The sequence below is a fragment of the Hevea brasiliensis genome, chromosome 15, assembly GCF_030052815.1.
Source record: "Hevea brasiliensis isolate MT/VB/25A 57/8 chromosome 15, ASM3005281v1, whole genome shotgun sequence".
Lineage (NCBI taxonomy): Eukaryota > Viridiplantae > Streptophyta > Magnoliopsida > Malpighiales > Euphorbiaceae > Hevea > Hevea brasiliensis.
The window spans coordinates 73,912,697-73,924,361 of record NC_079507.1 but is presented as its reverse complement, the minus strand read 5'-3'; the positions used below and the strand labels follow the sequence as shown (position 1 = coordinate 73,924,361).

Here is an 11,665-nt window from a genome sequence, read left to right as displayed (position 1 = left end):
GTCTTCGTTCTACTTAACTTAAAACCCTTTGACTCTAGAGTACTTCTCCAAAGTTCTAGTTTTCTATTGACTCCTTCTCGTGTCTCATCTATCAGAACAATATCATCCACAAATATCATGCACCAAGGAATACTCTCTTGTATATATTTCGTCAGTTCATCTAAAACTAATGTAAAAAGGTAAGGGCTTATGGCTGATCCTTGGTGTAATCTAATTGAGATAGGAAAATCTCTTGTGTCCCCTCCCACTGTGCGCACAATAGTAGTTGCTCCTTCATACATATCTTTCAATACTTGTATGTACCTAATAGATACCCTCTTTTGTTCTAACACATTCCATAAGACCTCTCTTGGAACACTATCATAAGCCTTCTCCAAATCAATAAAAACCATGTGTAGATCTTTCTTCACATCTCTATATTTCTTCATCAAGCTTTTAATGAGAAAGATCGCTTCCATAGTTGAAAGATTGGGCATGAAACCAAATTGATTGAGAGAGATAGAAGTATCATGACGTAGTTGATGCTCCACAACTCTCTTCCACAACTTCATAGTATGGCTCATGAGTTTAATTCCCTTATAGTTTGAGCAACTCTGTATGTCTCCCTTATTTTTAAAAATAGGTACTAAAATACTCTTCCTCCATTTATCAGGCATTTTCTTTGAGTTTAGAATCTTATTAAATAATTTAGTTAACCATGCCACTCCCATATCTCCCAAATACTTCCACACTTCAATTGGTATTTCATCGGGTCCACAGGCTTTACCCGCTTTCATTCTCTTAAGTGCTTCCTTTACTTCTAAAGATTGGGCATGAAACCAAATTGATTGAGAGAGATAGAAGTATCATGACGTAGTTGATGCTCCACAACTCTCTTCCACAACTTCATAGTATGGCTCATGAGTTTAATTCCCTTATAGTTTGAGCAACTCTGTATGTCTCTCTTATTTTTAAAAATAGGTACTAAAATACTCTTCCTCCATTTATCAGGCATTTTCTTTGAGTTTAGAATCTTATTAAATAATTTAGTTAACCATGCCACTCCCATATCTCCCAAATACTTCCACACTTCAATTGGTATTTCATCGGGTCCACAGGCTTTACCCGCTTTCATTCTCTTAAGTGCTTCCTTTACTTCTAAAGATTGGGCATGAAACCAAATTGATTGAGAGAGATAGAAGTATCATGACGTAGTTGATGCTCCACAACTCTCTTCCACAACTTCATAGTATGGCTCATGAGTTTAATTCCCTTATAGTTTGAGCAACTCAGATGTCTCCTTATTTTTAAAAATAGGTACTAAAATACTCTTCCTCCATTTATCGTGCATTTTCTTTGAGTTTAGAATCTTATTAAATAATTTAGTTAACCATGCCACTCCCATATCTCCCAAATACTTCCACACTTCAATTGGTATTTCATCGTGTCCACAGGCTTTACCCGATTTCATTCTCTTAAGTGCTTCCTTTACTTCTAAAGATTGGGCATGAAACCAAATTGATTGAGAGAGATAGAAGTATCATGACGTAGTTGATGCTTCACAACTCTCTTCCACAACTTCATAGTATGGCTCATGAGTTTAATTCCCTTATAGTTTGAGCAACTCTGTATGTCTCCCTTATTTTTAAAAATAGGTACTAAAATACTCTTCCTCCATTCATCAGGCATTTTCTTTGAGTTTAGAATCTTATTAAATAATTTAGTTAACCATGCCACTCCCATATCTCCCAAATACTTCCACACTTCAATTGGTATTTCATCGGGTCCACAGGCTTTACCCGCTTTCATTCTCTTAAGTGCTTCCTTTACTTCTAAAGATTGGGCATGAAACCAAATTGATTGAGAGAGATAGAAGTATCATGACGTAGTTGATGCTTCACAACTCTCTTCCACAACTTCATAGTATGGCTCATGAGTTTAATTCCCTTATAGTTTGAGCAACTCTGTATGTCTCCCTTATTTTTAAAAATAGGTACTAAAATACTCTTCCTCCATTCATCAGGCATTTTCTTTGAGTTTAGAATCTTATTAAATAATTTAGTTAACCATGCCACTCCCATATCTCCCAAATACTTCCACACTTCAATTGGTATTTCATCGGGTCCACAGGCTTTACCCGCTTTCATTCTCTTAAGTGCTTCCTTTACTTCTAAAGATTGGGCATGAAACCAAATTGATTGAGAGAGATAGAAGTATCATGACGTAGTTGATGCTTCACAACTCTCTTCCACAACTTCATAGTATGGCTCATGAGTTTAATTCCCTTATAGTTTGAGCAACTCTGTATGTCTCCCTTATTTTTAAAAATAGGTACTAAAATACTCTTCCTCCATTCATCAGGCATTTTCTTTGAGTTTAGAATCTTATTAAATAATTTAGTTAACCATGCCACTCCCATATCTCCCAAATACTTCCACACTTCAATTGGTATTTCATCGGGTCCACAGGCTTTACCCGCTTTCATTCTCTTAAGTGCTTCCTTTACTTCTAAAGATCTAATCCTTCTAGTGTAATTCACATTCTTTTCTATTTTTCTATAATCTATATTCACGCTATTACCATTTTGACTATTATTAAAGAGATCATTAAAATAATTTCTCCATTTTTCTTTAATGTTCTCATCTTTCACCAAAACTTTTCCTTCTTTATCCTTAATTCACCTAACTTGATTGAGATCTTGACATTTCCTTTCTCTCCTCCTTGCTAATCTATAAATATCTTTCTCCCCTTCTTTAGTTCCAAGTTTCTCATATAACTTTTCAAAGGCCTGTGCTCTTGCTTGACTAACTGCCTTTTTTGCCTATTTCTTTGCTATCTTGTACTATTCATATTCCTCATTATTATCACATTTAGGTAATTTCTTATACAATTCCCTTTTTCTCTTCACTGCCTTTTGTACTTCCTCATTCCACCACCATCTCTCTTTTGAGGGTGGTCCATGTCCTTTAGACTCTCCAAGTACTTTTCTAGCTACTTCTCTAATCTTTGATGCCATCTGTATCCACATATCATTGGCCTCCATATCCAGCTTCCATACTTCGGACTCGAGAAGCTCATTTTTGAACTTCACTTGCTTTACTCCTTTGAACTCCCACCACTTTGTTCGAGCTACACTATTTCTTCTGACCTTACTTGAATTGTTCCTAAACTTGACATCCAAGACCACCAACCGATGTTGACTCGTTAAAGCCTTTTCTGGAATGACCTTGCAATCCTTGCATAGAGCTCTATTTGTCTTCCTGGTTAAGAGGAAGTCGATTTGGTTTCTATGTTGCCCACTTTTGAAAGTCACTAAATGTGACTCTCTTTTTATAAAGTAGGTATTTGCTAGTATTAGGTCGTATGCTATAGCAAAATCCATGATGCTTTTTCCCTCCTCATTTTGACTGCCAAAACCAAAACCTCCATGAACATTCTCATAACCTTGTCTATCACTTCCTACATGTCCATTCAAATCTCCAACAATGAAAACATTCTCTTCATTTGGTATGCTTTGCATTAAATCATCCATATCTTCCCAAAACCTTTGTTTACTCTCACTGTCTAGTCCTATTTGTGGGGCATAAGCACTAACTATATTTATTGTTTCTCCTTCTAGTACTAGTTATACTAGTATAATTCTATCTTCTACTCTTTTCACAGCTATTACTGCGTCTTTCAATGTCCTGTCTATGATTATGCCCACTCCGTTCTTATTTCTCTCCTTTCCGGTAAACCACAGTTTGTATCCTGAATTACCCACTTCCTTACATTTCTCTCCTACCCATTTAGTCTCTTGAATGCAAGCAATATTCACCCTTCTCCTTTCCAAGGTATCCACAAGCTCCATTAATTTTTCTGTAAGTGATCCAACATTCCAAGTACCAACCCTGATCCTCTTACTATCCTGCTCCTTCCTAATTGGTCTCCTTCTATGATATCTTCTATTGTTTTTTATGTCTATCTTATATTCTGTTTCACTATTTATTCTACTATCTGTCCTATGGACTAACTTCTTTACCCACACCCGTCCATGATGTGGGAACCCTTGCTCACTTAACACGACACCGGGCGCCGGCATGGCGCATCGCTTTCGGTGAACTCCCTACACCCTTGCATATTTCTCACTACAACTGGGCTCCGATGTAGCGCGTCGTTAATAGAAGACGCCCCAACGTTTATATTATTTGAATCCATATTATAGGGTGTGACGAAATTTTTACGCTGGTTGTCACCTACCGCAACCCTCCTCATTTATCCGGGCTTAGGACCGACTAAGCACAAACTACTTAGGCAGAATTTAAAAAATAATAATAATAATTTAACCTAATAAATTTACAGGATAAATTCTAAAAATTCGTTATCGCATATGTACCCTAATTTCCTGCATAAAATAGAAACGAGAATGTGATTTACATACAATTAATTAAAATATGTATAATAATTATATAAATTTAATTTAATAATTATTAAATAAATCATAATGTAAAAATGAAGATTATAATAGCTACACTCCTGTAATTTTATTAATTTATAATGTATCATACTTCTAAGAATTTTTAGTACATTATTATCATTTGATCTACAAAACAGTCACGTACACATACATAAGGTTAAACAAATAAAACAATATAAAAATAGCAAAAAATTTAACATTTCTATGCACAATTAACCAATTCTGACAATTTTTTAATTTTTTAAAATATGTATATACACAAGGCCATTTTGTGTTTAAGAAGAAGAAGAAAAGGGGGCTATTTTCTATTTTAAGATGGCTAAAGATTAATTCAAGGTTTTAAAATTCAAGAAAGTTTGAGTATTACACCAAAATAATAATAATAATAATAATAATAAAGCGGTTAATGAAAAGTACAAATTTATATTAGCTGAAATTTAAACATATCTAATGCCCGATATCGTGAAGCTACATATTCAATTCCCGTGAAACGTCCTATAATGACCTTTTCCGATTTACCAATAATAATAATAAAAAAAAAAATCACCTCTTGAGTGCTTCCTAATTGATTGTGCAAGGCTCTTAGATTCAAATTGAATCGAACCGAAACTAAAAAGAGTTGTATTATATGAATTGAACCAAATTAAAATTGATTTTATTGTTTTAGTTTAGTTTTAATTTTTTTTAATCCAAAAATAAATAAGAGTAAGACTGAAATTGAACCAAATTGAAGAATTAATATTATACAAATAAATTATATATATATATATACACTACATAGTTTCAATAAAATTATATATATCATATGCAATTAAGATTATGTTATATATATAATTTAATTTATTATTAATTATAAATGTATATATATAACTTAATATTAATTTTTATTATTTTTAATTATAAATAAATTAAATCACTTTATAGTCATTAATTATGTAATATGATTTCTTATTAAAAATTATATATTGAAAAATATATATCAGATAACAAAGTATATTTATTAAAATATATATTATGAAGTGACTTAATTTATGTATGTATTATCTCATAGAATTGAATTATGACCCACTCAAAATGTTAATGGTACGATTCGAATAAAATATTTTGTGAAATTTATAATGATAGTAGAGAGCAAGAGTCAAAAAAATATTTAAAAATAAGAGTTAGTAATTAAATTCACTAAATTTAATATCACATTAGCTATCTTATTTTTAATTTGAAAAAAATTTTAATTATAATTTTCAAAATTTTTATAAACATCTATTATATTAAAATTAAATTTATTTTTAATACTTAGTATTATGAATCAAAATTTAAATTAGCAAAAATTATACATTGTCCAACAAAGTTTTAACTTTAAAGTGATGAATGAAAATATAATAAAAAATTTCTCTAAAACAAAAAATTACATAGTTTTATACTGTTGACTTAAGTTACATTAATCTTAACTCGTATTATACTCATTGATTTGCTGTTATTTTATAGTTTAGATAGAAATATTATATACCTTATTATGTGTAAGATCAAACGCTTACCACCATTTTAGCAGAAGCGCAACTGTAACCCCCTATAGCGTAAAAGCTCAAGCACCATAGGTTGAGGAGATCTGAGTAAAATATTGGTTCACTAAACTATCTTGCCAACATTATTAATATTTAGTATTATTTTATATTTTTATGTGAGAATTGTTAGTTTGATTTTAATATTTCTCTTGAATAAGTTAATATTTATGTTACTTTATTAATATTTTATTTTGATATTGATATTATTATTTTAATATTAATACTATTATTTTTATTGATATTTTAATTTAAAAAATATATAATTATTTTTATTCTTTAAAAAGAAATATAATAATATTATAATTTTAAGTGTAAAAAAAAAATTGAACCGAATTGAAATTGAAATTGAAACCGAAAGCAGAACCAAAACTAGAACCAAATCAGAACCGAAATTTAATTCCTCTTTTGCTTCTAAAAAATGAAAGAACTAAAATTCGATTCTAGTTAGAATTTAGTTCTTACAAAAAACCAAATCAGAATCGGAACCGCACAACTGTACTTCTTAATACCTATGCACTTTTCTGGTCAGTTTTCTACCCACCCTAAACAACCCTATACTAGACAACCCTAACAAAGATTTTTATCTGCACATGCTATTATGCCATCCCTAAGTGGATCCAAGACCAAGACCAAGACCAATGCTACAAAGGCGTCCTATCCTGAGTAAATATCCCACTATAAATCAAATCACCACACACCCCACCTCCAAAAATTAAATAAAAGTGCTTTGAATCCCTCTTTTGGCAATACCGAGTGCCATCAACAGGATCATCATGGCATTAAAGAAATCCACATTTTTAGACAGCTAATCCCACATGCATCAGGATGTAAGAGGATGAAAAAACCAAGAGCATGCCTAATAACAAATCGAATATTAAACTGAGCAATTAGCAATTGGAATATATATTTATTTCCATTGAACTTGTATATTCTTCCAGAAATGCGAGTCACTATTGAGTTTGGTATATCTTTTCAGAAACAAGAACAATCTCCCAAGGAAATGCAGATACAGATATATTGAAGGAAACCCACTGGCAGATCATGGGATTAGAAAATTTGTCCTGATGAAGAGTGTAATCTTCTAGAAAATAATAATAAAAAAAAAGTCAAAATCTGGAAGCTGAACAAGATCCTAAAGAGGAGAAACATATAAAGGGGTCCTTGACAACGAAACCATCACAAACAATCAGCGATGATCTCCTCCTCCATTAACAGCTACATTAGCCAAAGCCCTGTAAGTGCCATAAGACATGAGAATTATCATCATAACAACCAAATGCAAAATTTTGATTGATCAGACACTCACCACAATATTAGTACTCATGAAGTAGTATAAATAGCCAATAACTTTCCATGCAATTAAACAGGCAGTTCCCAAATCCCAATATTTTTTTTCTAAGAAGCTAAAAGACTCATAATTTTTGTCTAAAAATAATTGCAGGGGACTTTCCTACATCTGGTCCAAGAGAATGCTGAATAGTGATGCCACTTTCAGCATCAAATTTGCCTAATATCACCTTAAAAATATATAAGTCCTCTCATGCCCCTACCAATCTTACAAATTCCAGGCAGCTAGAATAAAGCAAAAGCAGAACATAAATATCTAACTAGATGCAACCATTAAACTAGGATGTGAATATTTAGCAGAGGTTATAAAGGAAGATCATTTATAATGCAAAATTAGAGTCTCATTTGCTCATAAATACCTAGATGCAGTGATTAGTCTAGGATGTTACCTAATAAACAGAAGTTCTGAAGGAAGTTTGTTTATAAAGTGATTTGCAAAGTAACAAAGTAGGAGAACATAATTACCAGATAAATAAAACTACATGAATAAGGACTAAATAAAGGGAGCAGTATAACTGAGAGTTCATCTCAATTAAATCAGTATGCAACACTTCAAACATATGATCATGTTAGACAAAGGAAGTGTGTCTTCAAATATTGTTAGCTAGCAATTTACTACTATTTAATTGACGCTATGACACATGAGAAAATTTTGCCATTGCTTTAAATAATGAGCATAAACTACAGTGACGACTGTGACTTTAACTGTTTAAGCACTTGCACTATCTGAAAACAACCCACTCCTCTCAATGACCATCTAACACAAGATTGATTCATTTCATGTGATAACGCAATATACTCGTCTAGAAGACAAGCTTGTTCTGAATTTGGCATGTTATTGCTGTTCTGGAACAGACGAACAGTCGCTATAAGACCATTTAATTTGTTGATATTGTTGATTTTTTTATCCATTGTGCGTACATTATTTTGTCATATTACCATCTTGTTTTCCATTCAGAGGTGAGGAAAAAAAGCCAAGAAGCAGGTATGCTAACAACTTACAAGTTAACTAAGCCCAAATACAAATATCAACCCATCTCCTAAAGAAATCCTCATTAACACTCATTCACGCACATGCACATGAACATGTGTAGCATCTAGCACTGTGAACTGATGTTAAATGATTTGAAAATAATAATAATAATAATAATAATAATAATAATAATAATAATAATAATAATAATAATAATTTATGGGAGTCTCTTTTTATCAGTTCATTGTGCCGCAAGTCTTCATACATTCTCGCACATTCAAGAAGTGTGCATGCACACTCTTCCACAGAAAGACCATAGGAGAGTAAGAAAAGTGCAAAATTAATCTTAATAAACCAATTCAAGAAGGCATGCAGATTCCACTTGTCCACTGAGCTGAATAATTCTTGCTTTTCATCCTGTTAATGTTTGTATTATAATTACTCTCTGGAACTAAACCTTTTATGCCTTTTATACATACTTGCCATCCTCATGACTAAACATTGAAGCTCATCTACTGTCCGGTTAAGGTAAATTAACAAGCTCCAATTCAAACAGTCCATTCTTGAGTTATCAACATTTGAACTTGACTGTTAATTACAAATAATCACATTCAATAAAGTCCACCCAATTTCAACCAATATAGCATTGCTTGTCCATGCCTCCACCATATTTTCAAATTTTCTTTTCAAGGTCCCTCCCATAACAATGAATAAAATTCAATTAGCATTAGGGCTTACGAGCCTTCATAAAGTTGCCTCTTAAATCATCAAAAAGCGGAAAAGCAACAATAAACATAACAAGATAAGAAAATAAAGGAAACAATTGCGAACATCTTTCCTCTGTATCATTTAACAAGAAGATGCATAGCAAATCACATAATCATCCCAATGGTGACAAACATAAAGAAAGCAGTATTTTAGAAGTAAAACGGATTAGACGTTTTACGGAATTTAATATGTATATATGTAGATGTTTATGCAAGCAGTTGATCAATAAACCAAGTCGCTCAATAAAAATGCTTCGCTAAGCAAAGACTATCCACAGCAGCCAATATTTTAGAATGATATAGTTTATAGAAACATTAGAACTGGCACAGGACTTTACAAGAACACATGTAGGCTTCAGAACTGTTTGGCCAGAAAATTATTCAGCCAGCTAGTATTGAAGCAACTGCGAAAATCACCCACATAGAACTGATAGAAGGCAAAATTATGCATAAAGCCACAAGGTGATAAGGAAAAGGAAACTCAGCATGTTCAAACACAAAACATTGGTTCATTCCAAGCTCATTACATACAGGAAATAAACTTCAACCTAAAATTAAAATTCTCACCCGCAGCGAACCAAAAGATAGCACGACGCATGCATCTAATAATCCACACAAGTATATCAACGCATCAATGCAATTACCAAACAGAAAACCACAAGTATTTTAAGAAACGATTATTCAAAAAAAAAAACACATGAACTGATTTCGGCAAAATTCAAATCCAATTCAATCGATCAAACCAACCAAAACAGAAGAAGAAAAGGGGAAGAAGAAAAGAAAAAGTTTTACTCACTTTTTATGGCGCCTACCCTTTTTTGGACCCCAACCCTCCAATTTAGCGACGGGACATCCACACCTTGCTCGGAAAAGCAAAACAGCTCTCCCATTAGGCGGAGCCATCTTCCGCAATTCAGCTCGAAGACATTCATAATCAGGATTCCCTTCACTCCCTCCTTTCCATGGCAACTTATCGAACTCCTTAGCTCCACTGGATTTCAGACAATCCTCCGTTTGCAACTGTAAATCGAACTCCATCGCCTTCTTCAATCCCTTGCATCCAGGCTTCTCGCACTTGCGAGATCTCGGACCGCAGCAGAACTCAACAAAAAGAATAGAAAGGAGGAACAGCGCCAAGAAGCCACAAATGTAGGGAACGGGAGGGACATGGATGGAAAGGTGGAGGGAAGAGTGAGAGAGGAGGATGGAAAGAGAGCGAAATATATAAGAAAAGTAAGAAGTTAAGAGGAAAATCCCTGCAAAGAGAACCAGAATCAGAATTAGAATGTCAAGTGTGGCTGATGGAGAGTGTTTACAGAGCAGGGAAGAAGAAGAAGAAGAAGAAGAAGAACAGGAAGTTGAATTAGGGTTAGGGTTTGATGATGAAGAAGAAGAGAATTTGATGGGTTTTGAGGAGGAAGAGGGAGAGGGCATGGTGAAAAGGAGTCGGTGCATGTTAAAGAAAGAAATGAGAAAAGGGGGGGAGGGGGTCTTTTTTTTTTCATAGGCGCTGCTTTGTGTTTGTGTTTTTTTTTTTTTCCCTGGAAGCGCTGCGGTGGTGAGTGGAGGCGCGTGGTGGTGAATAGCACGCTCAGTCTCTGAGAATGGGGAAGTGGAGGCCTTTATGTTTTTTAAGATAAATGCTCTAAACAAATAAATAATCTTTTCTTCAGTTACACATAAGAAAAATTGGAATTAACAATGTCTTTTAAATTATCTATAATTCTAAAACGTTTCGGACTTATGATTATGACTGAAATTAAAATCAATTAGCAAATTAATTTTCTTGTTAAAGTGCTATTTTAATAGCAGTTTGTTGTTGAATATTAATTATTAATTATTTTTATAGTAAATTAAAATAAAAGATATTAATCATCAATTATTTATATATTAATTTAAAATAAAAATGTTACGACTCAACCTATAGGCCGGACTGGCACTAGGACCTGAGCCAGCCTAAAGCCCCCGAGACCCGTAGTAAGCCTAACTATTCACTTAACCCAACTCTAAGGCCCATTTGGGCCCAATTTCAAGAAATCAACCGGACAGAGTCTGACCATAAAATGGACCTACCAACGGGGAGTTTATGACTCACCCGACCTGTAAACACAGTAAATACTCAATTGGGGAGCTCAGCTCACCCTCCACATACTCATCAACATAAAAATAAATGGGAGCTCAGCTCCCTCATCCAATCCATCAAACATGCATAGAATATTAAGTTTACAGGTCCACAATAATAATTTAGTTTACAGATCCAAATCAAATAAACATTTCTAACACATGCGGAAATTCTAAGATTTAACAAGTTTATACAAACATTAATAATCGACCTGCGAGGGAGAAAGCAGGTTAGCCTCAAAAATATCCTCCTGTGGCCTGGAAAAATATTGAACATGAGTGAGCGTTCGACTCAGAAAGTAAAATATCAATTTTAACCATAATCTCTATAACTATCTAAAACTAATGCACCCTGTGCAGTGAAATGCAACACCAGCAATAATTTCACATCATAACATCAAAAAGGTAATTTGGAGCACTCACACACCCAGTAACATCAATCATAATATATATGGGAGCT

General features: G+C 33.3%; 1 protein-coding gene across 1 annotated transcript; it reads right to left on the bottom strand.

The window, feature by feature from the left end:
* Positions 1-6,884: 6,884 nt before the first annotated feature.
* Positions 6,885-10,721, bottom strand: LOC110670928 (uncharacterized protein At5g19025). Its single transcript, XM_021833247.2, has 2 exons — positions 9,881-10,721; positions 6,885-7,229 (listed from the first exon to the last, which is right to left on the bottom strand). The coding sequence occupies exons 1-2, from the start codon at positions 10,537-10,539 to the stop codon at positions 7,184-7,186; spliced, it is 705 nt and encodes a 234-aa protein (XP_021688939.2). The 5' UTR covers positions 10,540-10,721; the 3' UTR covers positions 6,885-7,183.
* Positions 10,722-11,665: the final 944 nt, after the last annotated feature.

Bases quoted from the DNA above. Each gene is read 5' to 3' on its own strand.
- LOC110670928 (XM_021833247.2), bottom strand. From the start codon at position 10,539: ATGCACCGACTCCTTTTCACCATGCCCTCTCCCTCTTCCTCCTCAAAA. The intron at 7,230-9,880 runs GTGAGTAAAACT...TGGCACTTACAG, and splicing joins AAGGGTAGGCGCCATAAAAA to GGCTTTGGCTAATGTAGCTG.